Source organism: Cyanistes caeruleus, chromosome 1 (genome assembly GCF_971803275.1).
Source record: "Cyanistes caeruleus chromosome 1, bCyaCae1.hap1.1, whole genome shotgun sequence".
Lineage (NCBI taxonomy): Eukaryota > Metazoa > Chordata > Aves > Passeriformes > Paridae > Cyanistes > Cyanistes caeruleus.
In genome coordinates, this window is record NC_141701.1 from 23,859,013 (window position 1) to 23,885,806 (window position 26,794).

The 26,794-nt window shown below is 39.4% G+C and overlaps 2 protein-coding genes and 1 long non-coding RNA gene across 13 annotated transcripts in view; 2 read left to right on the forward strand and 1 right to left on the reverse strand.

Moving 5' to 3' along the window:
• Window positions 1–1,960, forward strand: part of CCNE2 (cyclin E2) — a 13,970-nt gene extending 12,010 nt beyond the window's left edge. For 10 of the 11 annotated variants that reach the window (XM_086882317.1, XM_086882349.1, XM_086882311.1 and 7 more), the window contains exons 11-12: window positions 58–212; window positions 598–1,960. In XM_086882317.1, the coding sequence (XP_086738443.1) occupies window positions 58–212; window positions 598–699 (257 nt within the window). In that variant the 3' untranslated portion in view covers window positions 700–1,960. Of the gene's footprint in view, window positions 1–57; window positions 448–597 lie in introns of those variants that run through there. The other variant, XM_086882378.1, reaches the window with a different exon arrangement.
• Window positions 1,823–23,327, reverse strand: INTS8 (integrator complex subunit 8). Its single transcript, XM_086882294.1, has 27 exons — window positions 23,051–23,327; window positions 21,588–21,762; window positions 19,628–19,768; window positions 19,136–19,207; window positions 17,931–17,982; window positions 17,519–17,701; window positions 16,867–16,974; window positions 16,058–16,213; window positions 15,442–15,542; window positions 14,961–15,102; window positions 13,089–13,159; window positions 12,779–12,954; window positions 11,787–11,920; window positions 11,073–11,183; window positions 10,217–10,418; window positions 9,554–9,675; window positions 8,337–8,521; window positions 6,905–6,938; window positions 6,196–6,252; window positions 6,051–6,112; window positions 5,295–5,413; window positions 4,072–4,175; window positions 3,345–3,395; window positions 2,650–2,723; window positions 2,511–2,575; window positions 2,374–2,417; window positions 1,823–2,107 (listed from the first exon to the last, which is right to left on the reverse strand). Exons 1-27 carry the CDS (start codon window positions 23,178–23,180, stop codon window positions 1,991–1,993), a joined length of 2,988 nt encoding a protein of 995 aa, XP_086738420.1. The 5' UTR covers window positions 23,181–23,327; the 3' UTR covers window positions 1,823–1,990.
• On the forward strand, window positions 23,311–25,793 carry LOC147655381 (uncharacterized). The gene is made up of 2 exons (XR_015284900.1): window positions 23,311–23,561; window positions 24,395–25,793. It is a non-coding gene; the product is annotated as an uncharacterized LOC147655381 (long non-coding RNA).
• The last annotated feature ends 1,001 nt before the right edge of the window (window positions 25,794–26,794 follow it).

Genomic DNA, 26,794 nt, shown 5'->3' on the forward strand with positions numbered 1-26,794 from the left:
AAACACTGTGCAACTCCTTCATAATTTCTGAATATATTCCTGTTTTCTATTCTTCAGGCTTAGATTGGGACAGCATTTCAGAGTGTGTACAATGGATGGTTCCTTTTGTGAATGTGGCAAAAAAGGTCCCTGTGAAGCTGAAGAACTTTAAGAAGGTTGCAGCGGAAGATCGACACAATATCCAGACCCACACAAATTATCTGGACATGCTGGTAAGTGGTTTGTGGATGTGCTGTTTGGGCAGCTGAGAGTTCATTACACATCCCTTGGCCTGAGGCAGCTGTGAGTGGCCCAAGCACGTCCTTGCTTGCCCTCAGTGAGTGAGTGCCCAGCCACCAGTGATGCTATAAACAACACGTGATTTACCCTAAGGCTCCCAGGCTATAAGCAAACACTTGCACTACCAGTATTGGAGAGATGTTTATAAGAGAATAATACCCACTTTGTTATGCAACGTCATTTTGGTTTTCTCAGTACCCTGACTCTGGAGCACTTGAATTGTATGATTGGTTGAGGCAGCACTGCTGCCTCCTATTGCCACAAAAAAGGAGACCTTGTCACAGCTATTAAGTGCTGTCTTCTTTCCCCAATACACAGGAAGAAGTGAACAGTGGAGTAGTGGCTACTGCCCCAGGGCAGTTATCACCTGTGTCAACAGGAGGAATAATAACACCTCCAAAAAGCACAGAGAAGAAATGAAATACAGTCAATTGTCATGAACAGATTCAGAAACAAGACTTGGTGCTTCAGAACAAGAAAGACCACACTAAAGGTGCCTCAAGCTCTTTACTGCTAGACTTGGGCAGTAAAAGACACAGCAGATGCAAACTGAGACCAGCATCCTCCTACAGACTTGACAAAAAGAGCTCAGCTGAGCATTGCACCCTGCTATCACAAGAGCCTTGGACCACTTTGGTCCATTCTGATGTGACTTAATGGTGAGAATTGAATTTTTAACTTATGACTTTCCAGAATATTTTTAATAGGGCTGGGTGGCAGGATTTGTCAACTCAGTTTACATGGCAGACTTGCTTGAATTTGGCTTAGATGAGCAAGATAATTTTGACAGCTTGTATGTATTACCTCTTCTTGACCCTTTTTCCTTTCCTGGTAAGGTCAGAGCTCACTCATGTCAGTTTGTCCACCCAGCTCAGAGAGCAGTATTACAGAGGCCTGTGGGCAAGCACATCTCTGAAACCACTCTGCGTGTGCAGGACAGTGCAGACAGCCTTATATCAAATCCCAGCTCCACAGGAGGCTGATGAATTTAAGGCCCTTTAGGCCTGCCATAAACTTCAGTTTTAGTGTATCACTGACCTCAGGTAAGAGTACCAGCAAAGAGCCTGCTGCTGCAGTAACCTGAACTGGAACACGTACAGTCCCCAGACATCCACTTGGAACAAGAAAGAACAGTATGAAAACTGGAGAAGGTATGGAATAAAGGGAACCACAGGTACTCTACAACCACTCACATCATAGGAACAGTATTTCAAACTGTGGAGCTGTATGTTATCAGTGTTTATAAACAGCATTAACTACTGTGTTTTCCTTGGAATATTCACTACCTCTGAGTCACTTCTGTGATGAAGGGCAGTACTGGGAAAGAAGGGTATCAGTCCTCCTCCCTCTTTCATGATGCTCCTATCTGTGCCACGCATCCAGGGACAAGTGTTACATGACACTGAGCAGCCCACAAAGCTGCACTAGAGCATCAAGTGCCACCCACATCCACATTACACTCACAACAACTTGGCAAACTTGAATTCATGTCTTCTTCAAACAAGCCATTGTGGAACTAGATGCAGTTGCTTCCAGCCTTCTGTACAGTTTGTAAAAATAAGGGGTTTATTTTAAGATTTCATCTATTTCTAAGGAGAAAGATAATAGACTGTAAATGTTGTACAAAAATTTAAATGAATTTTAAAAAATAATAAAGTCTTGAAAGATTTTTTCACTTTTACATGTTTTGTAATAGTCTTCCAGCATTACCCTAAAAGTAAAGTTTTGCCATTGCTTGAAGAAACTTCTTTTTCCTTCTCTGTGCAGCAAGCTGTAGGACTTCCTCAGGATTGCTGGCATTCAGCTCTGTCTGGCCAATGGCTTTTATCTTGAAACAAAAGAGGAGACACAACCAGCATGAGGCCTTCCAGTAAAGCTGTTTCATTTTAAGGCATTTTCAGCACAGATCCATGGGTGATTTATTTCTGTAACATGCCCTACCCATCACACTCCTACAGCCACAACTTCACATGAAGCACACAGATTTTAGAAGAATTATAAGACCAAATTAAAACTGGAATTGAAACCACCTTTTCAGAGGTGGTTTCAGGGAGGGAAAGACTAAAGAAATCCCAGCACCCTGGGTTAACTTACTGCTATCTGCCGCTTGTCTGTCTCGCCTCTTTTGTGGTGGAGATCTGAGGACAAGTCAAGAAAAGTCACGTGGGTAGGTAATGGACTTTTCCTAGCTGTGAACATGCAGTAGGTGTGATATTCCAGCTAAAGGATACATGTCAAGTACTCCAAGATGGTGACATCCCAGATGTATTCATAATAAGAATCCATGGCATCATGACTGAAAGACAAGGCAGGTTAACGGACAGTCACACATTATCTTTAAGCATCTATAAACTTCATTGTAACGTTTACCTGTTCTGTTCCTGCAGTGCCTTAAAAGCAGTTTTATAGTCTACTTCTCTGAGGAACTGGCACAAAATAGCTACCTGTAAGGGAAGAGTCACAGTGATTCTCACTGCCTTAATTCCCCACAAAGAAGCCTTCCACAAGGTGCCTTGTTCATTCCACTCATTTTCTAGATCTAATCTAGACCTTGCTTCCAGGGTAAGCAAGTTCTGAGCACCTGAACATGGACCATTCTGACATCAACAGTAGCAACAGCTAAAAGAAAAACAATTTACTCAGATCAGAAGGGACTGACTTGGTTTCCAAATGCATTTAAGAGCTTTTAAAGCAGAGCCCAATACAAGCTTTGTTACTTCTTGGAGAATGACTGACCCCACAGAACAGCAACAGCAGTTATGAAAAACAAAGCCAGGTTCCCAACATCACCTGACAGATACCTTCTCTCTAAAAAAAAACAACTATATTATCAGAGAAAAGTAGGACAAAACACCCCCAGACTACTTCTGTTTTATACACTTCCAAGTATGTGCTTATTTACTCATTAATTTTAGTCCTATAACTGTCCTAGAAGCAAAGATAACAAAACCTATTCTACTACAGATGGCATTTCCAAGGGAAGTTGAATTCAGTCTTTTAAAGTTATCCCCTATATAAATGTTTATAAACAAATGTTTTAGTTAATGCCATGTTTCACCTCTTACCTGGGTGTGACAATTGAGTAAAGAGCAACACTTGATCATTCTCTTTATCACCTACAGAAAGGTTAAAAACAAAACACGTTCTGAAGTGCTTGTTTTGGAACACAAAACTGCAATTTTTATTGTTTTTTAATTTTATTTAATTAAGGGACCAGCTAAATATATAGCTACAGTCTTCTACCCCCTAAAAGGTCCCATACTTTAGCACATCCACTGATGAACTGAGCCTTCATCACTCTAGAGATTCCCAGCACAGTAGGAGGCAGATGTTTTCAGCAGCTGGAGCCCAGGTGAGCACTGCTGGTGAGGCAGGGCTGCTGCACCGTCCTGAGCAGGTCTGGCCCCCAGCCCTGCCCAGCACAGTGTGGCTGTGCAGGGATGAGCCAGAGATGGTCACACCACACACTGCTTGTGCTCTGGGCTTTTCCATTTGCTCTCTGCTCCACTGGTGTCCCGCAGTGCTTTCCCAGCACACAGCGCTGCAGGCTCTATGAACTAACAGAAAAGCCTTCTGTGATTCAGCAAAGGAGAAGTCTCAGATTTTCTATGGCTTTCAAGCAACAAGCCAAAAACCAAAAAGGACTGATGAGGACATGTATTCCTAAATGCATCAAGATCTAACATCTCACATGCTACAGGAATGTGTGTGCTGCACAGTTTTGTCTCTACATAGAATCAGGATGCTGACTGAATCCAAAGAGAGATTTTTGTAAATCCTGCTTTAGCTCACCTGGTCTGTGTACACATCTGGTGGCACCATCTTATTAAAGAAGTCCGAGCATACAGCTCCTGCCTGTAGGTAATAGTGAAGGGCTGCTGAATACTGGTTAGTTGCTGCCAAGGGAAAAAAGCAAAGTAAGATCTCAAAAATAAATAGAGCAGTCTTTTAATACTCAGATCAATTGTTTATGGAATTATTCAGATCTCATAGTTGAATTCAACTGGGAAAATGACTCGAGTTTCATTGTTTAAAAAGCACGGACACACAAAGTGGTTACATAGTGCTAGATGGAAAAACCACACACTCAGGGAAACTAGCACCACAGGCAAATTTCTGCCTTTGGGGATAGCTTTTTATTTCTTCAGGTAGTTGATCTTGAATCCATCAACCTTAGAGTGGAAGTTTGTCTTCAGTGAGCTTAGCACACATGGGGTAGTGAAAGGAGTTTGGTTGGTGTGAGGAGAAGGCAGCAGCCTCCCAGGGCTTTGTGACAGGAGCAGCCTGTTTGCCCGTGGCTGCTGAAATACAGACCACTGCCACTGCTTCCAACCACTGTTCTTTCAAGTACCAGCTTCAAGGCTCCCTACATGAATGTCCTCCTTCTGGGATGCTGCTGCACTTTGTACAGGCAATAAACACTGAATAAAAACCAGGTTTATAACCCTGAATCACTCTCCCACATGTAACCTGACAGCACTGAACACTGGATTAAGACCCCTCCCTCTCATCCTAAGGGTTATAAAGCTGCAGCTATTCCTCATTCACAAGCCCTTCCTCATGCTTTGTCATCTACAAACCCTTGATACTTCCCTGTATAAAATACAGATCCTCTCTGCTCTGCTCATCTTGTGCTCCACTGAAGCTGATTTCCACACTTAAAAGCAACCACTATTCACAACTTTCCATTCACTTACAAAACACTCAAGTACCATGGGTTTGCACAGTTACACCACTCATGCACCAACTGCACTAGAAAAGTGAAGGGTAACCGTTCAAGTTTCCCTTACCCTAAAAGCAAATCTATGTGACCCAGCAGTAGCTCAGTGCATCTGTGGGCTTAGACACCTTCCCAGACAGATCCACCTACACCACTGCATCTGAAGGTTTTAACCTCGTATATCACTTAAACTTCTTTTCATAAAGGGAAATACAAGGAGGGTCATGTCAAACAAATCTCGGAGAAGCAAGGTACCTCTACACACACATTAAACACAGACATTGGTTTCACTTACCAAAATAAATATCTGCCTGAATAATTAACCAGAAGTGGTTGTTTGCATTGATCGTCAAGGCATAGCTGACCAGCTCTTTTACTGTAATAGCTACGGCTTCAAAGTCCACTGATTGAAGACTAAAGGAAAAAAAGAAATAATTACTGACTTACTGGTTTTTTTAACCACTAATTTGATTTCCCATCTAATTCAAGTCCAAAGCACCTTGTGTTAAGTGTAAAGCATAAATAATTCTGGAAAATATTTTCTGTTGACTAAGACTACTGTTACAATACAGTAAATCTGACTGAACAATACAGCCTTCACAGGCTGAACAAAAAGGCAGAACTAAACCAGATTCTGAGATCCCACCCCACAGAGAGAAATTCCATTTCAGTGGAGAAATACAGTTCAACCCAGCTGCAATAAATCAATACCTACCATTTGCAACTTCCTATTTTGGCTATTATTCAAACACACCCCAAAAATATTAGTGATTTCATATTAAAGTATTATATCATTCACATAGTTACATATAGTTCAATAAAGCACACAGCTTAAAAAAACCCCATTTTTTTCTTCTCTTCTTTATTCTTTCCCATATCTCCATCAGGACCCATCAAACTAGGAACAAAGCTCTCCATGCCCTCAAACCAACCTTCCCTGAGACAGAGTGGGGGCAGTGATGCCTTTACATGGAGAAATCACACTAACAGTAACTGGGACCAAACCCATCATATACAGTATTTTGAAAAATTTTCATCATCATCATCTTACTTGGGGATGGACGAGGGCCAGATAGAAATGTGTTCTGCTGCAATATCATTCACAATGTCTTCCTAAGAGAAGAAAGATGGTATGAGAAATCGCAACAAAAACCATTTTAATAAAACCAGGAAAGACTTTGATGATGTGTACTAACCCGAACATTATGAAGTTTGACAAACAGGGACAATATTGTAGTTAGAACCAATGGTTCCTGTAGGGGGGAAAAAAAAGTATTCCCATGAACTGATGAAACTCCACTTTCTTCCCTAAGCTTTAAAACTATGTAAGAAGTTGTGCCATCATAATAATTTCCTATTGAAATCAGACAATATTTTGTTAAGAGACCTGCAACACAAGGATACTGCAGGAATGTTTCTGTGGGAAGTTTTTAATTATTTCGGATTTTCCTGAATAACTCCTTGGATATAAACTTTACTCTTGTTTTACGCATCTTTATGTTGTTTCTGTGATTACTACCTAACCTTAAACATAAGCTAGGTTTACTACAATTTTCTGTGCATTTATGAACCCAGAAGCTATAAACAATTTCCCTCCTTCTTACTTCTGCTGCTTAGTATGATGCATGTAGCAGCTTCTGTCTCCCTCCAAAAGGAATGCTTTGCTTCGTGACAGCTGCAATAAAATACACTCCCAATGTAAACAGATCTCCAACAGGGTAACTTTTTTACATGCTATTCCACACTGCTGTATGCCAGGTATAGCAAATTCAGATGTTTTTCAGCCATACAAAACACCCATATAACTGTTAGATTTTCTGGAATTTAACACAGAATGTCCAGAAAAATACTACACCAAAAGGAAGTTTTGGTTGCAAACCCATTTTCAACACCACTGTGACTTACCCGAAGTTTTTTGATGAAGGACAACAGTTCACTCCTAAATTAGGAACACAAATACCCATGTAAGTAATCCTCCACAATAAAGAATATATGCACACTTACAGTCAGTAAAGCAAATTCTTCACCTGGTAAAATACCCCTTCACCTCTAAGTTTACAAATGCAGAGCATGTAAATGAGTATGTTCAAGCAGCCTATTCACTTTTAATACAGTTACTAGCAAATTTTACACTAAAAACAGGTTAAGTAAGAGGTTCTTCTATCAAGGTATAACAGGCATGAAAATCACAGAAGTCAACCACAGACTCTAAAAGGGAAACTAACTGAACTGTACTGCAATTCCCCAGGCTAGGTTTGCAGCAATGACCCACACATTTACAGAAGAGGGTATACAGTGATCATTCATAATGTACTTAAATTTCCTTGTAATGAACATCAGAAATTGTCACAATAAGACAATCCAGACAAGGACAGCCTTTGGAAAAGGTTTCACTACTTCTTTTCCATAGTAATAACAGGGTCACTAGCCTTTACTGTTTGAATCAGAGGGGTCAGAAAAGGTTCAGTAACCTGGAGTACACCTGTACTCCTTTTCCTCGCCAAGAGTACACAACTAGACTACACTACAGCACGTCTGTACCCTCTTACACCTGTCCCACAGCAGGGTAAGCAAATGCAGCTGGCCTTCAGCACACCTTCAGTTAACCTGATTAGCTCAAGGAAGGCAAAGAGAAGTTTGATAGCGGCACCTTTCCCAAGGCTTTAATTTGGAAAGCTGGTTTAATATAATCACACATGCCAAACTGTACCACATTAGACAACTTATATTTAAGCTTAGATTTCAGAGCAGGCCAAATCACTGGACACTGGACAAATCAGAGAGTCCTGAATCAGTCATTTGAGGCTAAGGCTGCCAAGGCATCTGACATCGAAAACTCCTGACCAGACTAATTTTATTTTCTTTCTCTTTGCAGAGCTTAGCTGAACTAAAACTTCAAGACTGAGAAACATTTAGCTTCAGACTCAGAAACAGATACCCATGCTGTGAGCTATGTACTTGATACAACTATAAAAGTATAAAATTGATACAAAATAATTCTATTTGCTGCAAAGCAGACAGCTCCAGCCCATCGGTTAAACTGCCCTCTAGATGCTATTGACTTTACTGGAATACTTGCACTGGTTATAATGGGAGCACAGCCATATATGCTTCAGTTTCTGCTTGAAGAGCTGCCTCCCACACACTCCTTTTCTACCTCTGGAAAGGAAGGTCAGCACATCCCTGCTAATACCCAATTCCCACAGTGGACAGGATTTTTACTCAGATCTTTAGCTGCTGCCATCACTCTATAGTGGAATCCAGACAATTTCTGACAGGAACATGGGATCAAAGAAACCATTCAAACCATCTTCAAAAAACATCTTAGGAAACATACCTGTACATAATACCCAGTGTAGACTCCCTGTGTTTTATCAAACTCACTCTTCCATCATTGCCACGTTTGTGCTGGTTGGATACACTGCAGATTTGTACAACAACTTCCCAGAGATCTTTAGCTGTGCGTCTACTTTCTTTGGGGCCTGGCAGTTCCTTGCATGTAGCAGCCAGCAACTGGCCCAGCTATGCAATGCAACAGAAAAAAATGCAAGAACTAAGGCTGCTCTGCAGACCATCTACAGCAAAGGAATTACTGGCATTTAAAATGGCTAAGCAAGTGATTTTAAATGATGAACTACAAAGCAATGTGACTAAATTTTGCAGTAAAGAACACTGATGAAGAAGCTGGAAAACAGGAACTAAACAGAGCATTTTCCCATTTATTAGCTTCCTTGGTGTGTATTCCATTATTACAAGCTCCAGAAAAAAAACTTACGCATACTGCATAAAACCTAGACCCCATAAAATACCATTTCACAAAGACTGTCTCTTTAGAACTCACTTAACTTCCATATAGTAATTAATCTTAACTGACTATTAATCTAAACTGGTACAATGTTATACAAAAAAGATGAACCTCAAAACAGAAATTAAGAAGTATCATAGGTAAGCAGAGCAGGGTGAAAATGAACCTGTCCTGTAATAGGAGCTGCCTTATGCTCCAGGGCCTAACTGTGAAGTAGAAACATTACTATGAAACAATTTTGAAAAAGTTTCAAAGAAGGCAGGGCTTGAATGTCTCCAAAAATTCAACACTGGTGTTGGGTAAAAGAATGGAACTCTTACAGTGCATCTGGAACACAAGTATCTTAGGAACAGAAAAGAAGCCAGACATGAAACCAGAGATCTGCACACTTCTCATACCTCCTACATAAATCTAGGCTGAATCCCAGCTGAGAGGAGAGTCCTTTAGGGAAGTGCTTCAGTGTTTCAATCATGGATCATAACCACACACCTGATGGAACCAACCTTAGCTGGCAGCCAACAGGGAACAAGATTTCGTATGTTCCTGCAGTGCAGTTTCCATGTTTTTTGTCAAGTGCTAAATATGCTTGTTGCTTAGCCCTACTATGTTCTACCCCATACTAAATTCATTACAGTCACGAAGCCCCACACTCCTGAGCAGAAGGGTAGTTGCTTTGAAAAGTACAAAATACTCCAACAGAAAAAAACCAATTACAGTCTGAGAAAGCTTTGAGAGTGAGCACTTGTTACCTTCACATAAGGATTAGTTTGAACCAGAGGCAATGGAACTTGCATGGTCAAATACTCGTTCTCACACCAGTTCAACAGGAAGGCAACACATTCTTCAGCTATAACTTGTCGAAGAGGAATATCTAAAAGGAAAGAGATTCTTTGTTTAACTTTTTGTTGTTGTAAAATGGTGTTGTAGGAAAACATGAAAATCCCATTCCCTCTAATTAGCTGGTTTTGTTCCACAGCTATCACAGGAAAATATGACGCTTAGCCGTACAAGAGACCTCACCTCTGGAAAATAGGAGCAACAAGGTTTCATCTAATCACAACAGTATGATGTTACTCTCTCACTGTGAAACCAGGAGAAAGCTTTAGCAACTAGCAAAACCTTTCAGGTAGAAGTGAAGACACATTTATCCTGTTTAAATCCTTTAAGTGGAGCTGAACAGAAACTGTCAATGTTTAGCAACAGGTAGGCATCATGCTCATTTCAAGCTTCTAAAAACTAATGAAATTTCTAAAGACTTGCTAAAACCAGTGTCAAAGTCACTTGTTTTTCCACTTATACACCTAAGTAGTTAATCTGCAATACAAAGTTGTTTTATTTTGCTGTAGTTTTTTTTTCCCTTCTCTCAAGGTTTGTGCTTTACTGCATCCTAGGAAAGACAGTAATGTGCTTACCAGGTACTCTCATTTCCAAATATCCTCGGACTCTGCTTATAAGATCAGAAGGAGGACGTTCTCCAGAAACACCAGCTCCAGCTTCGTGAGTGTAAATGTCCAAAAGCAGCATTTCATTCAGCATGACCTGACGGAGCTTTGGAGAAAACTCTGTCACAAGCTCCAAGCAAGCAGCAAAAAGCTGTTTTGCATGGACAAAATCCTGCAATAAAAATTATATGCATTAATGATTCCTAATGAATTCATAAGGGGATAGCGGATTCAGCTCTATCTTGGCTGAACCAACCTCGGCATCCATTAGCATCATCATTGCTCAAGCATCTCACATTGTCTACTTATGAGTCCTTTGGACTTGCTATTCAGCTTGAGAGTTCCAGATCTTTTGAAAACAATACAAGGAGTTTAAGCAAAAACATGCTAGAACCAACTACTGGTATGTTTGGTACGATTTTGCTTTAGCTGCAGTTTAGCAATTTTGTCAATTACAAGGAAAACAAAACAGCATTCCAATAAACTCCTTATGTACAACACTTATTCTAAAGAACAGCACTTCATACCACTAAATCAAATCACCACTGGATTTAGGTTCCACATGATTTAGAACAACATAATCTAAACTTTATATGAATGAAATTATCTCCAGGCCAAACTCACTGGAAAGCCATTATCTTTGCTCTGCTGGTGGAACTTTGAGAGACAGAAATACTTAGCTATTATACAACACATGGAGCTTCTTACAACACCTCCCTCACTTCCCAATTTTAAATTATTTTTCTAAAAAAGGGCCTTCCAAATTTTCTATTTCGCTATGATTCAATTGCCCAAACAAACCAGTAAGCTCAGGTGGCTTTCTCACCTTAATGGCACAGCAGTGTAGTCCCTTTGCCATCAGGATGTAGACCAAATCCCTAGTCAGACTGTCTTTGATTCCTAAAATAACATTGCCGTAAACATTTGGTACTTCCCACTGGGAGAGAAACGCATAGGACATTTGCACAGAAACAAGTTTTAGAATTCACATCACTGCTTAAAACACCATAAACAAACCCCAAATATTGAAAATGACTGCCAACTCTTGTTTTTACAGCTAATCACAAGTAATGTATTGCTCATTTAGAAGTACAATAAAAAAGCCCAACTACCCTTTGTTCACACTTCAAATATGCAATAATTAAGGGGAAGAACTAAAAAGACAAGAAATCTTTACTTAAACAAAAAGAAGTCCTCTCTCCTGCTCCCACCTTCTAATGACAGAAATTTAAGCTAAAACTGTATTGCTATCTAGTCAGAACATAAAAGCAAAAGCTACAAAAACATATTTTCTCATAAGGAAAGCTTGTGATACAGCCAGTAATTCCTTAAAACAAAGGTTATAGGCTTTGTTATAATACTCTTCACATAGAATGTGAGTTTAGATATGTATCATCACTCTTATTAAACCACCACTATGCAGAGAGGGAAAACACAAGTCATCCTGAGCATCTATAAGAAAATGTTTATTGTTCACTGCAGTATGACACCTAACCAGACCTTGAATTACAGTCTCTCACGACCACAGGAACTAAGTTACCTTATTAGAAATTGTCCAGAATTGGCGTTCTGAGGTCATACCATGCAACTCGATTAAAATCTGGCGAATCCTCCAAGGATCCACTGACAGTATGAGCTGGTGTTCAAGCTGGCCAATATTGACACTTGCTGACGCTAGAAGAAAAGCAACCAGGTCTCCAGCACATTTCTTTTCAATGTAGATATTTAAAATTCTTTAGTATATTACATTTCAAACAGAACATAGTAAGAAGAGTACATACATCACACTTCCATAGGTTCAGCCATCCTCTTGTGCCCTTCCATGAACACCTTGTGCTACCTTCATCCTAACCTAAAGGGCTGCTTGCAAACCCCCTTCCTCACTCCAGCAGCTCTGAGTAATCTTGCTATAGCAAAGCAATAGATTCAAGACCTGCATTAAAAGTCTGCTCTTATACTGCTCTAGTGAAAATACATGTTGTCTTAACTGGTTTGAGTTACTGCAAGACTGCATCAGAGCTGAAAAGGTAAGGCCTTTCCAACTCAAGCCACCATCTGGCACCTCTTGTTATCTTTGATGTGTGCAGCTGCACAGCCAGTCAGCTGTATCAGGGACATTAACTGGTTGAAAGGATCTGTGTTTTACTTTGGTAGGTTTAAAACTTCATTCAGATGGTATTCCTGGCCCAGCTTACCATACAGACACATCATCAGTAGTGTATCTACAGTCCAGAGGCGGGGTTCCCTTTCTAGGAACAGCTGTCACAGCCACATTTTGTTCAAACCAATGCCATACTCTCTCACTGTCACCTAGGACACGTTCATTTGAGTTTATCTGTTACACTCACTTGAAACACAAGCAAGTAACAGCCACCTTGAACAAGTAGTACATGTACCGACTAACAATGGGAAATACTCTCTAAAATTCTAAACTTTTTTGAGAACAGACCTGCACTTTGTAACCTCAAGGTTTTCATCATGGAAACAGGGCACTGTCTGCTTGTAAGTTAATGAAAGTGCTGTGCAAATTACCTGGGATATCATAAAAAGAAGTTACAGGTTTTGTGCACAGATTGATTCGAGGAGATCTCTTCCGCATTTGGTCAATGAGCAGCTTCCGTTCATCATCTTTCAGCAGTTTTATGAAAAGCTCATGAGATGAGATCATGAAGACAAACTGAAGATCTTCCATGCCCAAACACAAGTTTCTAAACAAATAAAAATGTTATACATAAGGAAAAAAGTGCTTATTTTTCTCTTTTTAAGTTCCTGAAGTATTTATTGTGCTGTATTACATTGCTTACAGAGCACGAATTCATGCTATCTTAATATGGGTACATACTTGAGAAATGCTGCCATTCTTCTCTTCAATTCTTCAGAAGCATTTTCCAAGTTTATTGACCCTGAACAAACCTGGAAAAGAAAACAGAAAAGAACTAAGCAGCCCTCTTGTATATTTATAATACTTAGTCACAGCCAGGATTATTGACCAGCTTTCTGTCTCACAAATAGTAACAGCCAGTAAACCTCTATCTCAGGTGAGGCAATACAGTTACAGAATCATGGAATGGTTTTGGTGGGAAGAGACCTCAAAGATCAGTTCTAAAAGCCTTGTCATGGTCAGGGACACCTTTCACTAGACCAGATGGCTCAAAACCCCATGCAGCCTGGCCTTGAACACTTCCAGGCATGGGGTATCCACAGCTTCTCTGGGCAACCTGTTCCAGTGCCTCACCCCCCTCACTGTAACCGATTTCCTCCTAATATTTAATCTAAACCTGCTACTTTCAGTTTTGAACCTATTACCCTTGTCCTGTCCCACAACAAAATGCAAAAATCCCTCTCCAGCTTTCTTCTAGCTACTTGAAGGTGTTCCAAGATCCCCTTGGAGCCTTTACTTCTCCAGGCTGAACAACCCCAACTCTTTTGGCCTGTCTGCTGTTTTCATATTGTAGAGCAATTTTTGAACCTGCTCAAGTGCTGTTCGGTGGGAACCAAGGGCAGCATTGCTGGGTGGTTACCCTAATTCATCTAGAATCAAGCCAGTATTTCTGTTTTGCTCTGTGTAATCCTGTCATGACTCTGTTACTCTAATTGCAGAGATGACACCAGCACTCAAGGGTTTCTTGTAAGCCAAAGAAATAAGATAAGATTTGACTGACAAAGCTTGATAAAGAAACCTCAGTATAACTGTGTGAAATAAGACTGTCTCTGAATTAAACCTGATAAAAGCTATTGCCATCACATATGGATCAGTTTCCTTCAACCTGTACACAAGATAGGGTGTTTCAGACAACTGTGATCTTTTTTCAGACATAACTCACATTTCTTTTTCCTATTCCTCTGGTTGACAGAAGCACTGACATCCAGGGCCATGCTATCAGTCAGCCTCATAAGATCATTTAGCACATGAGTGTAGAAATGAAAAATTTCTAAGTGCAAAATGATAAGATTCACAAGGACTTGGGTTTTTTTGTAAAACCAGCAGTTGAAGAATAACTAGATAGTTAGATTTAGTTGCCAGATTGCAAGAATTTTTTTAAGAAGTACATTTCAGTCCAAATATGTGCAGCTGATGTTAGCTTTTACATGCTCTACAGTAGAGAGTACTGTCAGTTAATTTTTGCCACATGCTTGAAGAGACAAGCAAAAGAGCTAGGCTCAAATTAATAAAAGACATTAAAAAACGAGCACAGCAACAAAAGTATTAAAGTTTAGTTCAAGCAATAACAGTTTCCTAAAAAGCTTCATTAAGAGTAACAGTGTAGGTCTCACATGTAACAGTAACTCAGGATCACTTCACCACATGCTAACTTCTACAACAAAATTGCTAAGGGAAAAACGGTCCTTTTCCATAGATACTTTTTCTACTAATTTTCTCTGTCTTGAAGAATTTGATTCCTTGTTCCACAAAAACAAATCTTCAGCACTATCTCCATATAATTAAAAGTCGCCAGGAATAGCAGCGATTTCAAAGTTGAAGCAACAGTTCACCACTGGACCCTCCCCGACAGATGGAAACAGAGCTATGAACACAGATGCAACTGATCACCCAGTGGAATTGTACTAACTGCAAACAAGTTGAATAATGTTTGAGAAGTTACTTTTTCTGCTTCAAAAATTTGAGCATCACTTACAATAATAATAGTTATGCAGGGAAAGAAATCTCTCACTAAATACCATTTTCACAACTAATTTTAGATTAACGTTTTACCTCCAGAAGGAAGTCTATTTTCTCTTTGGTGGGTTTCAGGAACAGTTGACAAAACTGAATATCAATTATTCGACCTTGTAATACATCACAGATCGTGTTGCACACACAGACTTTGAAACAAACTTCATCCAGAGCATCATTCCTGCATGCACACAAAACAAGATCACAGGGTAGCACTGACAAAGAAAGAGCGGTATCATAGCAGGTGGAAAAAAATGTTTTAAAAATCAGTAAAGTGATAAAATTAACTGTTTATGTTCATTATGTTTTTTCCATATATGGCCACAGTGTGATCCAACCAAGGAGCTGTGGTGTGATACAAAATGTAGTTTAGACTATTGCTAACAGAAATGAAGGCTGAAGTTTCTTGGATGCAAGCAGTTTCCTGTTAGAAGATTTTACATATTTTTCACAAAAAACTATAACTAAAGAAAATTGCTCTTTATCATCACTGAACATTGATCATTATTTAATGTCTCACCCTTGCTGAGCTTTTTGGAAGAGTTCTCTCAGCACTGATTGTCTGAACTGTTCAGGTAAACTGAGGGTTACGTTATCTTCAAGGAATATCTTCACTAAGTCCTGCAACAAAAACAGTTGGAATAGTCAATGCATAATGCAAAAGAACCAGACAGAAAATTATTTTATCTGGTAAAAACTATGAAACCAAGAGAAGCAGCTCACATCCATATTTAATACCAAAATTCACTGATCAACCAAAAAGGAATCAAGTAACAAAAAAAGCTCTCTATCATCAGAAAAATCAAAGAAAAAACCACAAAAACCACAAAAATTTGCACATCTAAGTAGCAACATTCCCTGAAACCCAAAGAATTAAAATCTACCTGAAAATCCTTTTTCTCAGCTGTCAGGAATTATTTACCATTGTATGGAATCCAAGATATTTTAATCTAATATGTACCATATGTACCAGATTATGTTATATTCCTAAACACATAGGATTTAAAACAGTATGTTAACAGTTAAATTACCATTTTAAAATTCCTTAAAACCCATACCAGTTCAAATGGAATCATCCACATAGAATGATAAAAGAACCCCTCAAACATTTATGTGACTTTATTTAGACATCCTACCTGATATTTGCCAGATTTCATACAGCTGTGGATTTGACTATATGGAGTTGCCTGCTGAGATGCATCATCAGAAGATGAGGTAAGAACTTCACAAGCTTGACAATACCCAGCTAACCGTTCTTCATCTATGGTAAAATGAAGTGATGATGAACCATTCTGAAAAGTAAGAGTTAGATCAGATCTTAGAAGCCAAAGTATTATGAAACATATGTTTAATTCAGAAACAGAGACTCACAATTTCCCCAAGCAACAGCAAAAGGACAAAAGAATGTGCATGTACACACTTTATCTAAATAAAAACTGGAGTTCTGGAATTTTTGGAATATGAAGCAAAATAAAAAAGGAAGCATACCTTACTCATAAATTATTATTTACTTTTTTAAAAGGTTAGAACATAGGCAATCTGATTTCCAAGGGAAAATTAGATTTTTTAAAAAAATAGGAAGTGCTGTATGGTTACCTTCCTCAAAAACACATAATCACCATGAACATAGGATGTACTGTTCAGTCGAGTTACTACAAGCACTGGAAATGTTATTTCTGCATTTTTTGCATCAATACAACTTGTGTAAAAGAATATTCATTACAAAATGTAGAACAAAGCAGCAATACACTGCAACCAATTAATATAATTTGAAACCAGGCACAACATGGAAAAAGAAAAAAAAATACTGTCAAAACTTCAGGAAGTTTCTTTAAAAGCCGTGTATCATCAAGAGTTACTAAAGTGGTAAAGAAGGAAGCAATAATTTAGACAAGTGTTTGTTTACAGAAAAGTTGAATACACATGCTAAAAGAACACTTGTTACCTTTGCAATCAACTCCTTTGTTTTGAAAAACTTTTCCTTAGCCTTTTCATGAACAGCTGCATTTGTAGATCCTTGTTGGAAATAGATTGCACCCAAATCATAGCAAACCTGCAAACAGCACTGATATCAAATACACAGCCTTGGACATCATGTTTCGAGTCAAAATTAATAATTTCAGCTCAAATGTTGCATGCACTTTAAACTATTCCTACTTTTATTTTATTTACCAACATACACTGCACATCTTACCCCACATACTTCAACTGCTTCCTCTTTAACTGTAATCTCAGTCTGAGTAACTCTGCACAAGCATTACAAAATTGAAGAATGATTTTCCCATAATCATTGAAAACAATGCAGTAAGATGTCTTTGTCATACAATGGGTTATTTCAGGGGATTGAGAGGACAAAAGGGAGAGGCTGGTGGGAAGTAACAATATTTACAATGATTTTAAAAAGGTATATTAATGTAAAAATGAAGCCAGTATTATTTCATTGCATTACAAAAAAAATCCTCAAAACCAAAAAACAAACAAGCAAACAAAAAAAAAATTAATAGAAAAATACTGCAATTTACTTCAAAATTATTACTTAACACTTTTTCTAAAGAAACAGATAGAAACAGAAAGCTTTAGTACAAAGTGTGAACTACCTGGCACTGTATCTCCTCTGCACTGATTTTCAGTCCAGCTGTGGAACTTTCTGTTTCTCCATTCACCATACCAGGTTCCATGGCCAATAAATCCAGAGTTCTTATAGTATGGACGTAAAGATCTTTGTTTAATTTAAGTGCTCCTTCTAGGACCAGGATGGAATCAGCAGCCTGCTCCTTCAACTGTAATAATTCAAATACATTAAAAGAATTAACCTCCTGCTTTTGAGTTTTACTCTGGGTTTAAGTTAATGCTACAATTTTAACAGTTCACTGAAAGGATAGTTTTAAAAAAAGTTCTTACATAACTGTTCTATGCCAAGTAGAATTGGCTTTTGTATTTCTTGTACAATAAAGAAATTCATATTTACATGTAAATTCCAGCAAAAATAAGAAGGGAAAAGAGTCTCACCACTTTCAAAATATTTTCAGTTAGTTCCTTTTCTTGCTGAATATGATTCATACTGCAAGTTAGACACAAGAGGTCAAGAGTTCAGTTATAAGGCATATCTGCATATTATTTTATTTCATGTTCTAGATCACAATAATTCATTCATCCTTAATTTTCCTTAAATACTTTTTAAACCTCATTATGCAGGACCACTGACTTCTCTTATCTATCTATATCTGAAATACAGAACTATATCTTGAAAAGATATATTTGTATGAGAATGTGGTTCAATAAAACAAAAAGTTGCAAAGTTTTTATTGCCTTTTTCAAGATCAGATTGCTAATACCAATTCAGTAGCAAAACAATAATGAAGAAAGCTTTCACAGCCTCAAGTCTCATGAAGCTTCAGCATTTAAATCTTCTCAAACATGTCAGGAGCAGAAGCGTATTCACATGTTTGCATAAAAAATTGAAGTATTTTTAAATTATTTTTTCATACTTTTTTTTTTTATTCAGGATCAGACTCTGATACATATAGGACAATATAAGATTTATAGTAAAATAAGGAGGAGGAAGAGGAGTATGTTTAATCACCATATTTAACAGAATGTCTCAAACAAGTATGGTCTAATGCTTAAGTATAAAATTAACATAAAATACATGAAAAGCACCACTTAGATAACTTAACTTTTGGAGAAATCTGTAACATAAAAGTCACAGACAGCTTGTTACTAAAGCCTCACAGCTTCTAAGGCAAAATTGATTTTAAATTACAAATTGTTGCCTAATGAAACAAATGAAAATATTTCATTATTCCTTAGGTTATCACACACCATGCTTCAAACTGCTGTAATAAAACAACCATATTAAGCAAGCTACTCTAAGTTAGGGATGCAAAAAAAATGCAAGAAATGTACCTCATCTAAACTGGAGCATAAGCATTCTGCCAAGGCAAATTGCCATCTCCCTTACTCCCAGGATTTTTCATGCCATGACAAAGTCTCAGAGATTATAACATTGCCAGAGTGGCACAACAGACAAGTATATGTATCAAGTGTGTCTGACAGGAAAGTGAGAATATACTTGAAATAAATCCAAGTTTTCCATGTCACAATTAGACATTTTAAGCAACTGTATGTTATTAACATGATTTAATCCACTTAGAAATTACATTTCTGATTATAAAATACCCATGACATCCAAATGAATTATATCTGTAACTTACACATTTAACTGAGGAGGACCAGGTTTCACTTGCTTTACAGGAAAACTACTTTGAACGATAGTCCTTATGGCCCTACATAGGGAAAGAAATTAAGCAAAGAATGGTATTAGCCTCAGAAGTGCAATAAGAAGATGACAGGCCTCTTGATAATAGGAGTTTACGGTTTCAGAATCATTATACTGTTAGAATATATCCTTTACTCAAGAGTACATCTAGCAGCTAAGAAATGCTCTTATGTCAGTAAAAAGCTGAAAGATGAAGATTTTTATATTTATAAGGAGAGTGTTCAAACCACTATCTTGACTATTTTTTAGGGAAGGAAACCAGCTTTAGAATAGCTTTTAAGACTCAGCTCCTCCACTATAACCTAGCAACAGATCACAGTATTTATTAGTAGTGTAGGATTCTTCCTCTTTCTACATAAAATTATACAGATAGAAGAAAGCACTGCTTTGTTCTATAATGATTTTATATTATTGCCTTGTAGTTTACCATCTGTTGTAGAGTAGTACTGCCATTGCAGTGGTTGGGGGTAAGCTGGACAGATCTACATCCACATGTTTAGTTCCTGGGGGAACTTTGCTGATACACAGAAGTTCATTCAGTAGCATGTTCAACACAGGAACAGACAAGCTATTAAAAAATAAAGGAGAGAGAATCAGATACTTCATAGAGTAAACCTACATAGGTACTGTTAAACAATATACACTACTATTCAGTACTGGATCCTTACTTAACATCACATAGATGTTTATTCAGCATTTGAGATCAGGTATGTTAAGCAGTTACCAATATTAGCTGCATAAACTAAGCCCAAGTGGATGGGCCCAAGTAGCAGTTCAGCTGCCCTGACAGCTCTTACCAGAATAATCCAGTCACCTGTAACAGCATGATCCAGCTAATAAGTTCTTTCAAAGCAGCCCCAGATCATACTCCCTGAAGGTAAACAGCCCCATTTCCATCACAAATTAAATTTCACTCACATAAAGTGAACAGTGAAGGTAAGACTACAAACTTTTTGAATAGAGATAAATAAAATATACATTAGCTGGAATAGAACTCACATAAAACGAGAAGACATGCAGGCTGGACTGCACTGCTCCAAGCTTTTGTGGTATAATTTAACACAACTAAAATTCTATTACTAATTTAGACATTATTTGAAATTAAATCAGCTATTGCCAAAGTATCTTTAATCTTGTGAAAAATCTGCATTCTTTGCAAACAGTATTTGGAACAACCAGTAAAACTGCACTTTTAGAGCTAAAGCCAGGATTTCTGTTTAACAAATTTTAGGTCTTGTGTTCTATCAGAATCGTTCTACATGGAGTAGCTGAGGATGTCTAGCCAGAATAAAAGAAGGCTCAGAGAGAACCTTATCACTCTCTACAACTCCCCAAAAGGAGATTGCAGCAAGTGGGTGGACAGTCTCTTCTCCCAGGCAAGTGACAGGATGAGAGGAAATGGCCTCAAGTTGTTCCAGGGGAGGCTTCGACTGAATTTTAGGAAGGGTTTTCCACCAAATGGAAACAGGCATTGGAACAGGCTGCCCAGGCAAGTGGTTGAGTCACCAAGATACCCTGAAGGTATTTAAATTATATGCAGATGTGGCACTTAGGGACATGTTTTAGTGGTGGAATTGGCACTATCAGATTATCTTAAAGCTCCTTTCCAGCCTCACTGATTCACTACAATTCCATGCAAGTTAGAAGCAGGGTAATTACTGCCCCCTTAAGATTTTACATTAAATTACAGATAAAGGGGAAAGAGAACTGTGTGAATGAATAAGGAACACCTGCTATTACCTAAGTGTAAACAAGAATCACCTGAACACAATCCTGTGTCATGTACTCTGGGATGGCCCTGTTTGAGCAGGGAGGCTGGATCAGATGACCCACTCTGTGGTTCTTTCCAGCCATACCTGTCCTGTGATTCTATGAAGTGCAGCCCCCTAATGTGCATAGCGCTGCCAAAGTGAAGTAGCTCCCAACTGTTCTAGCTCATCAGACCATTCTTCAGCTGAAATTTCCAAAGGAAAGATGCAAAGCTGGGGTTTGTCCACTTCAACCACAGTCATTTCTGTGACCTAGTTCACAGATATATGGAGTTCCTCGCAGGAACAAAATTGGAGCAAGACCTCAAATTTCAAGCATGTCAGAATGAGAAAACATATGCTAGTTTTGTCACTGAAGAAAACATAACCTGCAATTCATCTTTATGCAGTTTACATGTACATTTCTTAATGTCTAAGACAAGCTATTTTTCCTCTCTAAATAGTGATTTGTTCAGACACACTGCCTTTATTAAAAACCCTTTCCTAACTTACAGCTAAAATAAAACTTGATTTCAATTGTAACACTCAAAAGGGAGCAAGACAGATTTTCATTTTTAAAATAAATATCTCAAGCCACTTCAATTTAATAAACTTAGCATGAAGATGTACAAACTACACCTTTTTTCTAATACATCCAAATCCCACTTCAGATGAGCAGCAACTTTGAGAGCAAGAAGTTTTAGAATGCGGTTTCTTTTGTTATCAGGTGGTGGCTGGACTTGGTTCTGTTCATTCACTGATGGTTTTGAAGCTTGTTCCAAGAACTGAACAATCAGCTGCACAGGTGGTGGGTCTGCAAAAAAACCACAGACACTCCTCAAATTTTTTGTAAGCCCAGAAATTCACTTTTTTTCCCAGCTGTGAACATGGTTCTTTTATCCTTGGTGTTTATAGTGCTGACATTGTTACTTGGTAGATTCTAGTCCCAAATGGTGTCCTGCATGTGCTGACTCAAACCAGACTATTAAGATATCTTTGCTTAATGTTAAAGTTCACTTGACCATGGCAACCACACTCTTAAACTTCTATTTATTTTCACTACTTTGTATTAATTATGTTTCAATATTTCCATCTATTGAAAATAAATGCTGCCTAATGAAATCGCAAGTGAGCTATCATAAAACTATCTACTTGTAATTCTCCTCTGCATGTAAAGTATATTTACAAGCAACTGCTGGTACTTCTGAATTAAGTTAGAAAATACTTTCAGATTGGTTAAAAAAGAGCACCAAAAAAAGCACCCAAATTTCTCCCTTGCAATAGATACCAATACCAATACCATTGAGCTCTTTTAAAAAAAGATGCCAAACCACAACTATTACACTCTCACTGAACTTAGTGAAACATAAATATTATTAATTTGCTTAATCAATTACAAAACAGACCGTAAAATCTAAACGTTGATCTAAGCTAGATTATGCTTATTTTTTTTTTCGTAGAGGCAACACTGGCCCAGGTTTTCCTGTTTCCTCCACCTCCTCGCAGAATTTGGGTACTGAAAAAAATAACTACCACTTATGACTGTCATAAGATCAGGCAATTTTAAATATGGTCACTTTCTTATAATACATCAGATTAATATACTATTATATAATAATATTAGATAATAGATTTCTATTTATTCCAGGTCCACAGAGCAATTTCAGCACTGAACATTTCGGAGGACTTCAGCTCCAGCCACTAACAAGACTCCAACAGGAGAAAACCAGCTGTGAACTGCAATGATGTTCACGAGCAGCACTACCCACCGAACAAACATGCGAACTACAACACCTTCCGCACACAACATTCACATATACGAAAGGAAAAGCGATCTACCAGACAAAAAAACACAGAGAATTGAGGTTATTAAATAGGAAAGATAACGTGAAATGAGAAAAACCGCGTTATTGCGGGCGGTAAATGACGCCGCACAGCCGCTGGCAGTACCCGGCTCCCCCTGCCTCCCACTGCCCAGGACCGCAGCAGAGCCTCCCGACGCCTCACAGCCCCCCGGAAAGACCCTGCCGCAGGAGGGGCCAGGGAGCGGGGCCGGGTCGAACCCGAGGCCGCGGGGAGGCGGCGGCCAGCAGGGCACGCACCGGGAGAGGGCTTCTGTAGGTGCTGCTCCAGCAGCGCCTCCTCCAACACGAACTCGAACCACGACGTCTGCGGCGGCGTGCATGGCCGGCTAGAGGTGGCGGCTTCCCGGTCCGCCGCCTCCGCGCTCATGCCGGCCGCTCGGCAGGGCACCCGGCACACACAGACCCCCGAGCACCACAGCCACCGACGGCTGCACAAGATGGCCGCCGGGCCCGCCCCCTCGGAGGCGGCCCGAGCAGGGCCCCGCCCGCGGCGGCGCGGGCAGCGCCGCGCCCGTGGGGCAGCCCTGACGAAGGGCCGCGGGTTCGCGGCACAGCCGCCTTGGCTCCGTTGGGGAATCGGTGGTTCTCTTTCCGAAATCACTAGTTCGATGCATAACCCATGCCACCGCCTGCAGCCGTCCCTCTGCCTTTGCGTCCACCGCGTGTCCCCGCAAGGCGTGCCCTCAGGCCAATAAGTGGCTCACCCTCCACGCTCCTGCCCATGCACACCCTAATGCCTCGTCAAAGGGTAAAGAAATTAGGACCTTGATCCTTGATGGAGGCAGATTTAAATCATAGAATGTGAAGGGGCTGGAATAGACCTTCGGGATCACCCAGCCCCAGCCCCTCCTGCCATAGACAGACATCTCCCACCGGAGCAGGTTGCTCAGAGCCCCATCCAGCCTGGCCTTCAACACCTCCCAGGTCGGGACATCCACAACCTCCCTGGGCAACCTGTTCCAGTGTTTCACCACCCTCACGACTGATAGGAAAAATGGGTGCTAATGTCTACAAATGATTCAATGAGGAGATGATTTAGGAGAAATGGGTTTCTAGGAGCATCAAGCTGCATAGATTTGTGACAGAGCCCAAGTGTTTTGACCAGACATTTTGAATTCCTGGACTATAGGGTATTAGGAGAAATGGGTCTGTGCAAAGTCTATTGCAGAGCCCAGATGGTCTGAACTTTTGGTGGATGTGCAGAACCCAAACAGTCAGAACTTCTGAACTATAGGGGAAAATGATGATATGTGTTTTGGGGGAATATGTGGCAGGTGGTTTGGGAAGGCTGTACCTCCCTGGTACCTCATCAGTGTGGAAAGGAAGAGGGCAACATGTGGTCAGGAGTTTAGGATAAAAGGAGGCTGCATCCTCCAAAACCTCAAGAGACCCCTTGGGGAATTGGCCTAGTGGAATTTCTCCTTTTATTGTAATAAAATTGCAGGACTCCTGCCTTCTTTATGAACATTAGCTTTTCAAAGCATAGCTTTTATGTACACGCTTAAGAATTTTTTCCTAATATTTAACCTACATTTCCCCTCTTTCCATTTGTACCCATTCTTCCTTGTGTTATCACTACAGTTCCTGACAAAGAATCCCTCTCCAGCTTTCCTGTAGGCCTGCTTCAGATACTGAGAGACTGCTATGAGGTCTCCACACAACCTTCTCTTCTCCAGGCTGAACAGCTCCGACTTTCTCCTGTCTTCATAGTGGGAATGCTCCTGTCCTCTTACCAGCTTCATGGCCCTCCTCTGGGCTTCCTCCAACAGCTCCATGTCCATCTTATGAATAAAGTGGCAGAAGAGCTACTCTTTCAGCAGTAACAACTTCCAGTGTTATTAAGGTGTCAGCATTTGCATAGTCCATGTCTGACTGTGCCACTCTCTCAACTGCAACTAGCCAGGGTCTGGTTCTGAAGCTTTTCAGGTATCCCTGTTCTTAAAATGTAGATATCCTGGGGAGAGGCAGGATGACCAGCAGAAACTTTTATCTATTTCAGTAATTGGCTGAGTTTCTCTAATATTTTACCAAGAGAAGAGTTCACAAAGGTTGAACAGGAGGTTTGCAGTGTAGATATATGATTACATACAATATTACAGTACTAGAAAAGTTTTTCACCCAGAGGGTGGTTGGGCAGTGGAACGGGCCACCCAGGGAAGTGGTTGCAGTATCAAGCCTGACAGTTCAAGCAGTATTTGGACCATGTTTTCAGGCAAATGGTGTGACTCTTGGGGCTGTCATGTGCAGCTCTCAGCTATAAGTATTCTGCGTAACTGACCTGAGGAGGGTCTTCCATGAGGACACAAGTCCATTACGTGTCCTGAGTTTATTGCAATTTATCTTCTGTCGTGCATGTTACTCTGTGTGTTCAGTTATTTGAGGGAAAATATTAATTACTGCATAAGCTTTCCTGAGTTATTGTTTAATGCATCCATATGTAAAATGTTCAATTTCAGAATATGAATTACAAAATAACTCTCAGGGAGATCATAGTCTGTTAGCATGATTTGTAGCACATTGTTGAAATTAGTCTCTTTTGGAAGGGACAGTTTACCAATAATTAAGCTAAGCTTTACTTGATACCAAGTTCAGAAGAGGCATCTTAATAAAGAGTAATAAGAACATATACCCACTTCATGGAAATGTTGTAAGAATTCAACACTTGGAAGAACCACATTACTGAAGTTCTGTGGCTCAGCAGTTTTCATTTGCAGCAACAATTTAAGTAATGTCCCTTGGTGTAAGAAGTGTTGCAGTTTCTTACCACACTACACAAACATCTTCAGAAAGGAGGAAAAATTTACATTAAGCAAGATGTGGCTATATGTTAATATATCCACCATATTTCTTTTTTATGACTTGTAAGAATGATCAGTGCCCAGCCCATGTGATGTTTTGGCATGAAGGAGTGGCTCATGGTGACTCGTTCTTCAAATTTTTCTAATAAATATTACTAATTTAGTATCATGGATACAAATAATTTTATAAAATGAATGCAATTTTTTTTTTATTCAGGTCACATGGTACTTTTGTTCAATCACTTTTTGATGTAAACTATTTGTTATAATAGTATCAAAATCTTCCTTCTAGGTACAAAACTAAATTACATTTCCATTCTGTATGCCAAGTAAAATGATGAAGAGTGATGAAAGACCTAATTTCAAAACATTCAAAACATAAATCAAAGCAAGTGTCAAGACTTTGATAAAAAACAAATGTTGAGTAACATGGTAATTAAAAAATCCCACTGAGTTGAAAACAGTTAAAAAACTCCTTGGTGCTTCAGAGCTTGCAAGCACTCTAAGCACCTACTAACATTCACACATCACCTCATGCATTGGGAGCTGCCCCACTTCAGAAAGGTTAAGAGAGAAATGGGAAGAACAAAGTGATTTACACATGACATTTTTCATGAAAAAATGAAAAAAACCATGAAAGATTTACCACACTCACAGAAGTGAGTGTTCAGGTCAATGTCAGATTTCAGAAGCTTCTGATTGCCTTTTTTTCATACTAAAACCAATCATTTATTGGAGAGCAGGAGAAGGCAAAGGAGCAGAGTCTAGGTTTCCCATGCTTTCTGTTTTGAGGATCCCAATTTTTACAATGACTGTCCTGATTGAAAGAATTCAGTTCCAACTTTTGCCTGGATGCCCTTCTAGCTTGTCTTCACACCTGCTATCAGCTCTTCTGTTTTCCAGCTGCGCACTTTGAAGAAGGGTTCCATGCGAAAAGCAAAGTTGGACATAAAAGTTTACTGAACAGAAACTTTTTCCAGGTCTCACAACTGCCTTTAAGAGTGTAAAATTGTCACAAAGTTATGTTCACAGATGGGATCTTGCTACTCTTTTCCCTTTCGTACAGGTAATTACAAAAAGGGTCAGACAGAAAAAGTCCCATAGAGCTGGGCAGCCTGTAACAGTGAGTGAGGTGTCATGTCAAGGAAGAGCAGAGTTTAGGAGAATAAAACAAAAGCTGACA

Excerpts from the sequence above, each read along its gene's own strand:
- INTS8 (XM_086882294.1), bottom strand. The coding sequence starts at position 23,180 with ATGAGCGCGGAGGCGGCGGACCGGGAAGCCGCCACCTCTAGCCGGCCA. Across the intron at positions 11,184-11,786 it reads TCTGGACAATTTCTAATAAG|TGGGAAGTACCAAATGTTTA; the intron begins GTAACTTAGTTC and ends TTTCTCTCCCAG. Across the intron at positions 2,576-2,649 it reads GCACTGCAGGAACAGAACAG|TCATGATGCCATGGATTCTT; the intron begins GTAAACGTTACA and ends CTTGTCTTTCAG.